Below are 15605 nucleotides of genomic sequence, written 5' to 3'. Positions count from 1 at the left end.
GAAGACAAAGTGAAAACAGTAGTGGGAGGATGTTTGTCCTGGAAAAACAAAAGGTTCATGTTAATGAAAGAGGCTGTTTAACAAAGAGGAAAAGAAGAAACCTATATCCCATGTAACTGTGACGTTATTTACAGGGAACATATCATATTATACATTTCTTTGAGTGGTTATTTATTATAAACTGAGACTTCAGGCCGTCAGAAAATGTGATTGGAGCAGAACACATCAAATCTGTGCCTGAAAACAACCATAAAACCTTTTTAATTGTGGTCCATTGCATTGTGCTAAATGTTAATCCATCTTATTCTAGTAGCTTCTCTTTCTAAAATATATTAATTTGCATGATATACAGAGAAGGCAGATAGATGCTGAGATATTTCACAGGAGAGGTGAAAGCTTTGACCTATGGTTGGAACAGTTAGGGGGCAAAGTCACCAGGAGTGTGTGGTCTTCTTTCTCCCATTAATTATCTTTGAATAGGAAAAAGTTTCATCCACTGTCAACACACAAAACAACCGGCTTCGGTTGTGTAGTATCCTATGAATGGGGACCAACAAAATAAAAACCCAACTCTATATTCACTTTATGAGAATACTACTGAGGAGTACTAGAGCCAGGCATAAGAAACAGACAGTGAAATAGTGAAGAGGATGATAAACTGTACATATTGTTATTGGAATATTGTGTTCAACATAATGGTAGGGGGGACAAAAGTGTAATTAAACCATAGCATATTTTTTTTATGTATCTGTTTCTGAGGGTGGGACCAGGATGTTCTGCTGAGGTCCCACACATGCTTGTTGTTATAAATACATGATGCATCATTTGAATGCATCAATGTAAACTGTTAAAGTCTGAGAAACTTCAGAAAAACAATCCATTCAAAAAAAGCTGTTTTTGTGTTGATGTTTACATTTAAAAATATCATTCATGTTATTGTTGTGTATCCAACAGTTCCTGTTGAATATTAAAATCTGGAAGAGAGATTTCTCAGTTGAATTTGAGACGGCGAGAGGACAACAGCTTCAACCTGACCCTACGATTTCAACACTGCTACAAGTCTGAGACTGTCTGAAGACACGTTCACTTCTTTTCTACAACAGTTACCCTGTACCTGTGTTCAGCCATGGGTAGGAAGGGACACAACGCAAAGTACATTGTAAGATTTCCTACACTTTGTTTCATTTTACACATGTTCAGACCATCTTATATTTTATTGTGTCATGTTTTCTCTCAAACTTCAATACAGTTTACATGACATGAGTCTTTGTGGATATTTTGCAGCTGTTGTTTAGGATATTTCACTTTAGTGTTGAGATACTGTATTTAAGAGAAATACAGAAACAGCATATATAGGAACTTGTAAGTTATAATTTCATGTGATGACCATGCTCAATATGTGAATCAGTATAAAGGTGAAAGACCTCTTGTCTTTTTTTGTGGATCTAAAGTAACGATGGGACTGTGTATTGACCTGTTTTATGCATGTTTGTGTGTTTCAGTCAGTTGTTCATCATGTGGAATCTCCCGCCAAACACACTGAGGTCCTCTGTGACGAGATCAAGCACTTGAAGAGTGAGAACTTGGAGCTGGCTCATCAAATTGAGTCACTTAAGATAATGATGTCCTGCAAGGAGGCTACGTGGAATGAGACACAGGCCACGCTGGCCGACTTGGAGGACGAGGTCAAGGACCTGAAGCTCCAGGTGAAGGACAGGGACAAATTGGTCCGGAAGGGTTGTCGTCCTAGATACACCCAGTTGTTTGAGACCGAGAGAGTGAAAGAGGAGCTGAATGCAAAGCTCAACCAGATCAGGTTGATGGAGCTTTCCTTCAACAAGAAGATGGAGGACATGATCTTTGAGAAGGATGCAGTGATCGCCAAGGTAACCGAGGAAAGAGTGGCACTTGAACATCAAAACCTGGAGCTTGTGACCAAGCTCACGGTCATCCAGACGGAGGTCGTCTCCAACCAGAGTGAGTGGAAGACAGAAATCACCGCTCTGGAGGACAGTGTCAAAACTGAGCAGGAAGTGAAGGAGGCCTGCACTGAAAAAATGGAGGACACGGAGGAGAAGTGTGCGGCCAAGCAGGAGGATATCCTCAACCAAGCCAGCAGTATAGAGGAGGACATCGAGCTGCTGATGGACAAAAACACTGAGCTTCAGGTTTGTTTCATCTGCTCAGTTTGATTTGAATAATAAATTGTCTGATTGTTTTCAGCTCTCGACTTTTGAAAGAGAAAATACTGAACAAATGTTCTGCTCTTACAGGAACCTGCTTGGAAGACTGTCAACACTAAGGCAGGATCACGGAAGAAGAGGAGAAAGAATCAAAGGTGTAAATGAAGGAGGAGATGAAAGAGGAGAAGGAGCAGGAGAAGAGGGGGAAGAGACTCTATTTTCCCTTTAAACCCCTCAACTCCCTGCCACCCCCTTACCTCACCCATCGTTCCTCTCCCTGAACCCAGTTCCCTCACTTTCCATTCCAAACCTGAGAATATCATCTGTTCTTAAGAAAATAAAAGAACATTTGACTTGAAAAATGATTCTCACATGTCTTGTTTGAAGTCTTCTTCACTGCAGCCTGATATTCTCTTTGTATATTCTGGTTCCATTTAGAGTAAAACAGACACTGTCTGTGTCAGGATACCATGTGATCAACAGCTCGTACCTGGTCACAGGTGCAGGTGAGCGTGCAGTGTCATCGAGGTCTCAGTCAAACCCCCAACCCTGAAATATGGTTACCTCTGGTCGCACAAGTCCAAGATGGTTCAACACTTTAAAGACGACGTTCACAAACCAAGCAGGCTCTGTTTCATCGCACACAGAGAGACGGATGTTTGTGTGTAACAATGGTTTAAGGTTTGACTCTGTTTTTGGTGGATTTTGAAGGTAAAGTAACAGATGATTGATTGCTCCTGACAAACTGCCTCCATATTCTTAACTTTGTTTTGCTAAATACATGGGTACTGCCTGTCAGGCTCTGTGAGGCGAGACATGCCTTTGTATCTCAATTGTGAGAAATCAAAAGATTTCATTTTTCACCATGGCTGAAAATCAGGGTTTACAAGTCGCCATCAGTGACCTGATCTCCTCATCCTCAGATTACGAGATGCAGGAGTTCCTAGGGGGTGAAGGTGAACACCCAGAGCAGGAAAATAACCACTGATGAAATGCAACCTACAATCTGCACATCAACATATAGCAAAATAAATTACGTATATGTTTCTATCTTCTTTAGTCGTGTAGGAAACAATCCTTTAAATGATGAAGGAGATCAACTCAGACAAGTTTAACATCATCACACAGAATGGATGATACTGTCCTGAGTACGGCTTGATGGATTTAAACAAAGACAGTATAAACAATGCAGAAAAATGATGGATGGATGGATGGAGAAAGATAGATAGATAGATTTCTTCACATTAGATAATGAATTCAAATAATGAATATTAATATACAATTTATAGGAAAAAAATATGTATGAGCTAAAATCAATGAGGCGAATCAACCAGCTACCAACATACAAATGTAAAAGCCACCACTCTGTACAACTTTGTCTCTCTGTGCTTCTTTTGTTTTGTCATTTTAAGATTGATTGTCCATGAGTATTATTCAAAAGCCCCAGAAATTTCAATTTTTACAAATTTTGCATTTGTGGAACAGTCAAAAGAAAAATAAGTGGAGCTTCAATTAGCTTCCCCTGCCACAGTGATGAAAAAAAAAAACACATTACTGCCATCAGTGATGGGGAATGTGGGAAAAAGCCACAATTATGCAGAGTTTGCTCTTAAAGCCTCTAAGGGACATAAGACTTCATCTGTATATGGACGTTTTGAGGGTTTTTCATTTACCTGTGTGAATGTTTTTGTTGGATGTTTTGTTGAGCTGTGGACACGTTGGACCTTTTATACTGTGTTTGCCCTTTGAGTTAATTATTTCCTGTTTTCATTTGACACTTCATTTCTTGTGTGTCTCTGTTGCTTTACTTCCTGTCTGTGTTTGGGATTGTCTGCCCCTGCCCTGATGTGTCTGAGTTCTGTGATCACTGTGTAGTTTGTGTCTTCTAATGTCTCCTCCTGTTTGTTGAAACATCCCTCTTACACATTTTTACACATTTACACATGCTGTAATTTTGCTGGTTGGTTCTCATCTCTTGGTTTTTACTTTTGTTTCTGTTTTTGCTCAATGTTTGTCTCTTTGTTTTCTGTAGTTTTTTTTTAAATATTGCCTTTAATTTGTTGTTGTATGTTTTAATACCATTTGGTTTGGGGTCTGCCATAAAAACATGGCAGCACTACCGCCCCCCTTAGCCAGCCCATCGACATCTGGTCTCTGGGCTGCATCGCTGCCTAAATGCTGATGGGTAATGACATGGTCTGTACCACACTTAAAACACAGCAAACATCATCTATTTCAGCTATAATACCTTTGTATGAGTATTGTTTAACTGCAAGTTAGGTTAACACAATGATACATGTGAGCCACATTTCGATGCATGGTCACTGATTCCCGCATTTTATTTCTAACATTTTGTTTTATTGAGACATGCAATGACTCTCATTTCCAGCTAGACACACTGTGTAGGTTTGTACAGTAAATATGCTGATTGACACGTTGTTGATCACCAACTCATTGTGTGTTTGCCCACAGATGAGAGACATGGTCATCTGTGCGGTTGTCGGTCATATTATTGGCTGTCATTTAGCTGTGTTGATAACATCTGTGACATTATTTAAAAGCATATATAACGTATATTTATTATATAAAGTACTATATAAATACAGTCCATCAGTTTACATACAAAATACAAATACACACATGAACATAGAGGGCCTATAGACATGAACTTGTTGGGGACAGTGACGTCACTGCCCTGCATTGTGAAAACAATAATAAACCCAAATACAAATAAAATGTTGTGCAGTATGTTGATGATTTGAGACATATACATTGAAATGTTTTCAATCCACTCCCCTGTGCCTCCTCTTTAATTATATAGACCATTCTGGGATCTAAGCTATGACTTTGAAGGTGGGAAGTTGCAGTTATGTCTTGTTTGCTTGTGTCTATTCTATGCCCCTTCTTGTTTTTGTTCATAAGAATTTGGCATATCGGACTTTTCGGAAGGCTACTTCTTGCAAAAAGACCAGTGTTACATAGTAGGGTTTACGTGACTAAATTGAATGACAGTGGAAGCAGTGCGGTAAAGTCATTGTGGTGGGCAATGTAAGCCACATCTGTGCTCCCACTTTGTGCTGTTATGTGGCTCTTAAAAAAGAGAAAGCCCAATTAGCCAAAATAAGCAATTGAGATAATTTCACAGAGGTGAAGATAAATCTAGTACTGGACCAAAATAATTTAAAATCTTCTGTCCTGGATTGAGCTTAATCTGTGTCCATGAAATCACTTTATATACAATACATGACAGAATAACACATGGTGTAAGACTGCAGAATAGGCCTGCATAATAACTCAGTATTTATAAATGCCTCCAACATTACAAATTCATGTTAAAATGAAAAGAACACAATACAATGACACATATTGTTTTCTGCATCAGGGGACCACAGAGACCTTTTTTTAAAAGTTGATGAACAAGTCCTTAAGCTTAATGACAAGTTTCCTTAATTTATCAATAGGGACTTAAATAAACATGTGCATATTTACTTATTTGTAAATTACTCTTTCTTCTCCAGTGTTCCATTAGAATGTTACCTGACACCAATGTTCAGATCAACAGCAGAGTTAAATAGTAATGTGTATATAAATGGTGTTTAAAGTTAAATGCTGTGTGTCTAGCCCATTGTTTACATAGTGTCTGTGAATGTTCTTTCATTCTTGTCACAGTCGTACTAAAAAGAACGATTTTATTGTCTGTGATAAATTAAACAATTACACTTTTATTTTCGGCACTCATCCGAAATGCATTAAATTTGAATTAGCCCCAACTGTACTTGGTGTTTACAGCTATTTAGTCACTATTTATGGCAAAGAAGTTCTCTGTTAAGGTCTGCTTCTTTCATTGCAGTTGGTGTGTGTGTGTGTGTGTGTGTGTGTGTGTGTGTGTGTGTGTGTGTGTGTGTGTGTGTGTGTGTGTGTGTGTGTGCGTGTAGTTTGCCTTTTAACACTGCTCCCAAAATAATACTAGTCCACTTACATTGGATCTAATTAAAATGATTTTAATTTCAAAGTATTTACTTTACAATTTTCAAACAATGCAGACATTTGACCTTTTTTTTGTGGCATGGAGCAGTCACTCTTTACAGAACAAGGAAATGTGTTTATTACAAAAAACAACATGTCGATAAAAATTCAATCCCAGAAACTGACACAAATTGCTTTGATATACTTCCAACAAGGAGTCGGCTCAAGTCAGGCTTCTTATACAGATAGGGCAGAGACAATAGGGGTTTTTGGCCATTGTGCATCTCCTGTGCATCGTGTCTCACATGCACACAATTACATCACAGTTAATGTAAGTGCAGCGTTTAAAGTGTATACAGCTGTTGTATCTGTTTATGGTCAGTGCAACAGGCTGGGGGACGATCTGAGTTCAAATTTGTCATTTCTCTTTTGAAAACTGAGGCTGTGCCAATTTTTTCACGACACTTGAAACGTTCCAAGACCCAGATGATGGGCTGATATCTCTGAAGGATTCTATCATAGACAGACCATTTCATTACTATAATATTTCATTGATACACAGCATGTATTCAGCAGCCTGAAGACCAGAATCATTGAGCACGTCACTAACTCTGTGCTGAAGGCTGCAAGCAATAACATGGGTGACCTTTTCCTACAAGTATCACTTGTTTTAAACAGTGACTATACTTGTCCAATAAAATGTAATTTCTCATGGGTTACTCAAGACTGAAAAAAGGATCTTGACTTATTGAAAATGTGCAAATATTAACCTTGCAAATACAGCTCCAGCTTAAAAGAGGAGGTGGGATACTGCTACTGCTGCTGCTGCTGCTGCTGCTGTTAGAGTTGATCCTGGCCAGCTGTAAAACTTTCACTGAAGTTTGCCAAATTGGGCTTTTCTGAGTAACCTGTACCAACAAATGTATCAGTGGTAGTCTGATTTCCCTAAAGAAGTCATTAACGTTTCATCTAAACTTTAAGATCCTATAGATAAAATGCTATTGTATTTGCCAACAATACATGCTTTGATCTCTGTCCCAGTTTTCTTCCTCTGACTGAGAATAAGTCTCTTAAGAGGATTTGTGTTCATCTACTTAGTTGTCAAGAATAGTAGCTAATGTCCATGTATTGGCTTTTAATGAGAAGTTTATAACTTTCAGAGTTTCTAATGCAGTATTTTATTCCAATAAAGTTAGTCATTTCCATTTGGATTTGAGGATATGGTTGGATTCTGTCTGACTACCCCTACTCTTTGACCGTATTCCCTCTTAGGCCCCATCGAAAAGACATTTCAAAATATATTCACTGCTTCTCAAGGCAGGGCTTTTGATTCTTTATAGTGTTCTATGCAAGTAAGAGAAAAACAATCCCTTCATTCAAAGACAGAGTATGTCACAGTGCCCAGAACAAGAATGGTAATTTAAAGGTCAGATAGAAAGTGAGTATTCCACGTCTGTTTCGATTACAGGTTTCTCATCTGCTGCTCCAGTCAGTGCTTCGAAACTCGGTCTGCTGGTGATTTAAAAAATACACTGACCCTTCCCTTTCTCCTGGTAATACGCTTAATCATTTCCACTCTTGCTGATCCAACTTCCCTATCTCCCACCTCCCCGATGGTCGTGGATTCTGCGGCTACGCATGCCTCCCTGGCTGGCCTCAATGCACACTTGGTATTTGACTATTTCCCCAGAGGGTCTCGTAGCCAAGTACCAACATTGTATCTGGACACTGCACCACAGAGGAAAGTCAGCCCCAGTGACATTTACTGGTGAGTTTTAGTAGTGGGCTACAATACGTTACCTTCAGTCAGCTAAAAGAGAGGCGACCAACCTGGCAACCAGGTAAATTGAGATTGTGTACTTAAAACCACAAATATATCTATTGATATAACAACTATTAGATACGTGTATAACATTGGACCTTTTGGATTCACATGAATTAAGTCATATTTGATACGTTAAACAACACAAATCTCTGACCTAACCCTTGAAACTATTTCTCTTTTTAAGTTATAACAACTCACTGCTGAACACAAGCATAACATTCAAAGATGTGTTTGTTGATAAGTGCAGGGAACAAAGAGGAATCCCTTGGTGTAAAGACAAATTGTAACTCAATACTGAAAAGCAGTCCATTTTAAGGTGTGTGACTGTGTATTGAACTCTCACACATTGAACAGTGCATATTACTGCGAGGGGTAAAACAAACCACCACTCCCACTCAGAGGCCAAGCCCACTGCTGTTCGATCACTGGACATTGATTAGTTGAATTGTCCACTTGTTACATTGCGTCTCTGTGCCATGGGAAATCCCAGGATTTGGGTGAGAGAGTCTTGGGCCATGGGTGATGAGACAAAGGATCCAATTCCATCGGAGGCTCCTCCTGTGAGCTCATGGAGAACCACAGTGTGCACTGTGAGTTTTTGTGTGGTGTGAAAAGATCCACCTCTGCTCTTCCTAACCAGGTCCACAACATCTGGGCAAAGGACTCAACTCCAGTTTGATCTGTAATATTGACATCCCAGTAACACCCAGTTCACAGCTTGGTTGTCTGACCATAGGTTGTTTGTGCTCAATACCACACCTTTGTCCCTACACAGTGGAGCAAAGAGTTTCAGCACCAGGAGCACTGTGGACAGCTCCCGTGATGAGGTGGCGGCTCCAGTCATTTTCGTCTCAAGTCCCCCCCCCCCCCCCCCCCCCCCCCCCCCCCCCTCATCAATACAGAGAAGAGCCACCATGCCCAGGGAAGCTCCTGCTGATGAAACACAGAGGTTTCCCAAGTATGCCAGGTCAGGCAGCACTGACGAGGGAATGATCAACATGTTTTTTTCAGTGACGTATTTAGTTGAAGCACAGACAACTGAACCATCTCATGTGGTTTCTCATGTGAATGAAACTCAAAGCGACCACCACATGACGGGCTGACATAATTCCAAGCAGGTGCGTGACAGACAAAGATGTCACTGTTGGAGCGATGCAAGTGCCTCTGACCTCACGGGCGACAGCTTCGCTTTCAAACTAACTGAATCCAGCTGCACACCCAGATACATTTGTGGGAGGGCAGTGGTTAGTAGTTAATGGCAACACCCAGCCCCATTTTGTGGAGGGCTGCGGTCGGGTTCTCCAGATAAAAGAGAACTCTGAGGCCCCACCCGCACAACTGCTGCACACTAATAATTTGGAGAATGTGCGCAGAGCAAGAGAAAACCGAAGGGTAAACAGTTGAATTGAATCTAACTCCTCTGAAAGAGAAACAGTCGATTTCTGTGTCTGGAAATATGCATCCTTAAGATCAATGGGTGGGAACCAGTCGTCGGAGCTTATGCTTTTCTGTACATGCTGTGCAGTGAACATATGGAGCGACCTTTTCATGATTGATCTGTTGAAGAAAGACTGCCTGTTTTTTCCAGTGCAACCAGGAAGTAACAGCGATAATAGCTCTCATTCTCCTCCCATCGTGAAAATCTGGAGATGACTTGGATGACTCGTTCCAGTGGCGGACTTAACCATTAGGCAAAGGTCGGAAATTGCCTTGGGTCCCAAACTACCAGGGACCCAACAAAACACCTAATGAATTTATGGTTAAGATTTATTTTTGACTCTTGTTAATATATCATGTAATTCTAAAAATCCATACGCTTAAATGGCATCAGAATGCCTATAATTCATGAGTAACAAGTGTCTCAGCAACCCCCCTCCCCCTCAGTCCTCACAACAATGGACTATTCCATGAACGCATCCACAGAAGTGATTGGGGGCGTAAACATAGACTGACTGTTGTGTCAGTTCACACTTCAGATGAAAATGAACTAGTTCACATTCATTTGTACATTTTCTGTATTGGGATGATTAAGAAACAAACTTACAATCATGTATTTAATCATTAATCGATGGTGTCGGATCATGTCTGCGTGTTGCTCCGGTCACTTTAACACTGAGTCCTGACTGTTCACATCATGTCTCATGTTGTGCTGAGCACAGAATGTTGATGAGCCATTTTTCATGATGTATAAATGCAGCCTCATGAACTCTGGAGAGAATCAATCTAAATGTAAACTTCATGTACCGTACGGATCAGTTCGTGATAGGTAGTGATGAGTGTTTATTAGAGAAAGAAAGAGAGAGACGTGGAAATAAACACATTCAAGGGGGGAGAAAGAGAAAACAGGGACAAAGAAGGAGAGGAGGAGAAAGACAGGGAAAAAGAGGAATGGTAATCATTTTTAGAAGTATATTTTGTTAATATTTCTGTAACTCCATCATTGACCTCCTAATGTCTTGTGTGTTATTTTTTCACTTAATTAAGAAAGAGGCCCATCATCAACTTCTATCAGAGATCCTGCTGAAAATGACAGTAATACTGTAGATGACAGATCTTTCATATTGTACAGAGATCATATTCTTTAGGAAAATAAGATTTTACTGTGAGTGCATTTGTTAAACTGTTAATATGTTTTGTTGGGTTGGGAAGAAATTAAGGGAAGGTCTTTTTAGATAAATAAGGATTGAAAAAGGTGGAGAACAACGGATGCCTGTGTTCGCCTTGGGCCCCCAAACTGCTAAATCTGCCACCGACTCATTCATCAGGGACTCTGTCTCGGCCTAAGTCGTCTTCATTGTCTCCAGCACCGTGTTGAACGGTGGAGGGGGGGCTGGTGAACTGGAGGGTGTAGTCCTTTTTCATTAATCGGTCCCCCCAGTCGTTCATGGAGAGCAGACTTTGCCACGCTGAGTGGCGCTCTGAAAGCGGGTGTCCACACATTTGTGGAGCCTCTGTGGACAATATTGACAACTAGTGAAAAGCCCTCACCGACACTGTGTGAGCCTAGCAAGTGCCCGGCTCAGCCCATGGGAGGGCTGTGTGTGTGTGTGTGTGTGTGTGTGTGTGTGTGTGACATTAAATTCAATATCCGGACATGCCACAGAGGGAAAAACACTGCTAACACACACAGAAGTGAGAAGTGGGGAGGCCACAGAGATGTGTTTGGATATGAGAAAGTTGGATTGTCAATCTCTTTTATTGTGGAGGGTTTTGACTGAGGAAAAGTTGCCTGTGGAGAAAACGTGCGTGTGGGGAACATGTGCGTTAACAGCGACAGATGTGAAAAGAAAATGGACTGGAAACTGCTCCTTACTGAGAGATGAGAGGCTCTTAAAAGAACCATTGTTCACTTCACACATGTTCAATTGGTCTCTATCTGCCACTTCTGTTAATTTTTGCGGCTCTGGAGGCCGGTTGGAACAAAGCATCTCTTGGAACCAAGGTGACGTGGCTTAGGCAGCGCAGCCACCGCAGGAGAGGCTGAAGAAGAGGAGGATGGAGCTGTGGAGCAGCCTCAGATGCAGACATCATGTGGAGCCACATGTTCCTCTGAAGCATGGTGATCAAGGTCACGATCTTTCGATTGTGCCACTGCTGCAGCTGAAGAGAGAGTTAATTTGTTCATGCCATGTCAGAGCAGCACGTCTGCTTCTGCCAAAGAACGTAGCCTTAGGTAGGAGGATGGCTGTCAGGCTCGGCAGCGACACCTCTTTCAGTCTTCCCCTCCATCCTGGTGACAGGAGCGTGTAGAGTGACCAGAGCCTCCAGGCTGCCTCTGTCAGGGATGGGTGCAGAGCCGGGAATTGTGCCCAGATTGGGCGGTGTTCAGACTGCTGCTCACCAATGTAGATATCACACCAGCATTCTGTTTGGAGCACATGCTGGGGGCTCCAGAGGCAGCAGGATGTTCTTCCTCTCTGCCGCTCTAGTGATTATGTCCAGGGGATCCCGAAGCAGTGCCCCGGAGGGCGGCAGGTGGCTGGTGGACATGGGGGTTTGTGGATGCACACTCATACAGTTCATCTATGTGCAGCAATTTCTCTATTGCACACTTGCTGCTCAGCTGTCAGGGGAAACTTTGAGAGTCTTGCCCCAGGACACGTAGCTCATGGAATGGGGGAGACTGTGATCAAACCATCGAACTTCTGGTTAGTGGACGAACCGCTCTGACTTCTGGGCCACAGTCAACCCTTTTGGTGTCATTAAGTTTTACTCACCACATTTACACATCCTACATTTAATGTGTGTCGTGTCATTTATTCTCACTTACATAATACCTCATAAATAAGAGGAAACAAAAACAACTCCATTGCGATAGATTGATAGTTGTATTGATAGACTTGGCAAACCTTTTGATATTAGGTTTGACTTTAGTCTTTTAATTGTCTGGTGTTGATTTTGTATAGTTGGATTTATATCCCTGTTTGCATTTTGGTTTTGTTTTGTTTCCTGATTTACTTGTAGTAGCAGTTTCTTTTCCTTGTGACTTTTCCTTAACTTCCTCTCTTTGTCTGATTTCTCTGCTTTATGTGTCAAACCTGTGTCCAGTTGTCTCCCCTCCCTTGTGTATACAGTCTGTTTGCTTCCCACTCCTCTTCTGTCAGTTTGTTTGTTCTAATCCTTGGATACACTAGTGTTTCAGTTTCAGTCCCTGTTGTTTACAGGTTTGTTCTCTATTTGGAGATATTTTTAACTCGTTTTAGTTTACCTACTTTCCACCTGCCAACCAAACCATAAGCCTGTTTTCTAAATCATCTATACCTGCCTTGCCGTTTACATCGAGGGTCTGCCAAAAACTAATGTCACACACTAAGAAATCACCTGTGAATTTACAATTGTGAGGTATCTTCAGCTATATCAAAGTATGCTTTGCAAATAAAGTTTGATTAACTTCAACCTGTTTAAAGAAACACTGAATAAACAGATGGATTTTAAGAAACATTTGGCAACAAGATGGATTCGGAGATAACTCGATCAATTAAACACCACTCAGATTTGAACCTGCAATCATTGATGTGTTTTTGACCAATGATACAAGTTTCTATGCTGACTGATTGTGAGTTTGTTGGTTGGCCGCTCCATTACCCGAGTCCAGACAGGAATATCTCAAAACCTGATGGGTGGGGTCTGTCAGTCCTGCTGCAGTGCTTCATGACAGAGCAGCATCAATGCTCCTTCAGATTCTCCCTCTGAATGGGGTTTCGGCCTCTTAGCTATTAGCTCGCTCGACGCAAAACTTTTCGGTGTCACATTGTCTCCATCAGAGTATGGTCTTGTGAAACTGCTTGTTGCACACTTAACTCGGTGTGTGTAGTTACACAGACATACATGCAGTCACAGACACCACACAAACCACACTCTAATCATGGTTGTAAGACATCTCATTAACTATCAATGGATGGAATTTTTGGAGATATCTAGGAAGACCAGAGAATGAATATTATATAATATATATGAATATGAATATACTATAACGTTTGTATGTCAAAATAATAAACCAACACAGCAAACATAGTAGACTTTGCAGCTTTGTGCCTCAGAAAGGAAAGGATGTAGAATCTAACACTCTTCTTTTTAGGAAACATAAATCAAACTCACACTTTTGCTGATTCTATAACTGCAGCCATTCAGTCTGTCTTCTTACATATTGAAGTGTCAGCTGGCTTGCAGAAACAGCTCATTTGAATATGATATGTTGTGGCTGATGTGCTATGGGCCAGCACATTTATATGCATAAAAAACAAATCCTCTAAAATAAGAAGAAAATTGAGGAAATAAGTTTTTTTTCCAACCTTGTCAATGCCTCAGTCATTTTATAGCTTTTACCTCCTGCTATTCACCTCAATCAGGCTGTAATGTGCATGTTAAAGTAGCAAATGACTTACCACATGGTAATCCATTAAATCATGCAGTAGAGTCCCCCTTCTGGTAGTGAATGCTCTGGCCTTCCTCTTACCCTGTCCTCACTTCCCATTTTCTTGGAACAATAGAGTATATTATTAATAGAAATGACTATAACAGCCTGCGCTGAATGCTGCAAATAGTTCTGCTTTTTTTTCCCCAAAATGACTGATTCAGTCAATTTCCTGACAGGCCAGGCCAAAGTGAACCAGATAAGACTTGAATTGTCCTGTGAGGTTCCATTATTCACTGTGACATATAATATAATTGAGTGGAAGTGACATGTGGAAGTGAAAATGAAAATGAACGAAAAATATATAACCGTAAAGAAAAGCTCTCCATCAAACACAGTCCCTGATATTACAAACACATAATTAGGAGGAAAGCTGAGAAATATGGATGTCACCTCTGCGGGAGGTGATCTACAAATTGACAAAAGGCTGTTTGAGTTTTGTATTCTAATTTCACCACCAAATATCCAGAGAAAGAAAAAATAGCATCAGGGGCTATTTTCCAAAAAAACGTTTTGCGATTGACTTCAGCGTTCTGCTATTCAATTACAGTCATGTTATTATATTTTAGAATTGCACTATCTTTTAAACTGAGCACTGTGCAGTGCAATTGACATCATCTTTGCTTAGCTAATACTTACGCATGGTTTAAGCTCATTGAATATTCATTGTAATACATCAAACATGCAAATACACAAGCTCATTTGCAGGTAAACTAGGCGGCCACTTTAATTTCCACCAGCAGAGATTAGAAGCAGAAACAGGAGAGACAAAAATAATTATGAAATAGAAGCGGAGGATGAGGGAAAGTGGAATATAGAGGTGCAATATTATATTTGATGACTAATTGCAATTTTTGATTGATTGAGTTTATATGTCTTGAAAATCCAGAGGATCCATTGACCTCATTTTTGACAATGGCTATATTAGGATTGCAGAAAAAGCTGCCATGGGATTTAAAAATTAGGTGAAGGACATTTGTAAAGCGGTTCTGCTGTTGAAAAACTGCATAAATTGGTCTGGTGGAGGATATATGTTATGAATTATTATTTTCTGAATTCAGGATTCAGAACAATTGCACTTTCAAACATATTTAAATGAATTAATCCAATTAGTTTTAAATACATTCTTCAACAACTTGGGAATAGCAATTTGCCAGGTATGGTCAATACAGGTTTTGGTCTTGGTTCTCTAAATTCCGTGCACCTTCATTTCCCTTATATGTTGTTATTAGACATAGATTTAGCTCCATTAATCTACCTTAATGTCACAGTTCATCTCTGCCTCACCACTCTGCACCTGCCTGCTTCAATCTGCCAATCAGACACACCCCTCTCATCAAGCCAATCCCACTCACCTGTGCTCTCTGCTCTGCTCTGGCTGCATTTCAGCCCCAGCTCCACTCTCACTCATTGCCAGATTGTTCTCGATGCTTGCGCCAGACTCTCCAGCGTTTCTCTGCCTGATCTCCTGGTTTCGACCCTGCTTGCCTCCGACCATCCTGCCTGACCGATCTCCTGGTAATCACCTCAGCCTTCCGTCCCCGACCCTCGCCTGTCCCTTTCTGGATTCTGCCTGTCTGCTCCCTCGGCTATCCGGTGACTACCTGGTTCAGCTCTGCATAGTAAGTGTCACTCTCGTCTCCTCTGTGGCATCCTGCAGTTCTGGGTCCAAACCACACCCTTTACACTTAAACCCACAAACTGCTAATTAGCACAA

At 40.9% G+C, this 15605-nt stretch overlaps 1 protein-coding gene across 2 annotated transcripts; it reads left to right on the top strand.

Moving 5' to 3' along the window:
• The first annotated feature begins 964 nt into the window (after nucleotides 1–964).
• LOC109638407 (structural maintenance of chromosomes protein 2-like) lies at nucleotides 965–2548 on the top strand. 2 transcript variants are annotated; one of them, XM_020101385.2, is made up of 3 exons: nucleotides 965–1159; nucleotides 1503–2168; nucleotides 2274–2548. In XM_020101385.2, exons 1-3 carry the CDS (start codon nucleotides 1127–1129, stop codon nucleotides 2346–2348), a joined length of 774 nt encoding a protein of 257 aa, XP_019956944.2. In that variant the 5' UTR covers nucleotides 965–1126; the 3' UTR covers nucleotides 2349–2548. The 2 variants fall into 2 exon arrangements, with proteins under 2 accessions (XP_019956944.2, XP_069369168.1); XM_069513067.1 differs by having other exon boundaries at nucleotides 973–1130.
• Nucleotides 2549–15605: the final 13057 nt, after the last annotated feature.

Source organism: Paralichthys olivaceus, chromosome 17 (assembly GCF_024713975.1).
Source record: "Paralichthys olivaceus isolate ysfri-2021 chromosome 17, ASM2471397v2, whole genome shotgun sequence".
Taxonomy (NCBI): Eukaryota; Metazoa; Chordata; class Actinopteri; order Pleuronectiformes; family Paralichthyidae; genus Paralichthys; species Paralichthys olivaceus.
The sequence above is the reverse complement of the archived record's forward strand: the minus strand, read 5'-3'. Positions and strand labels throughout refer to the sequence as shown.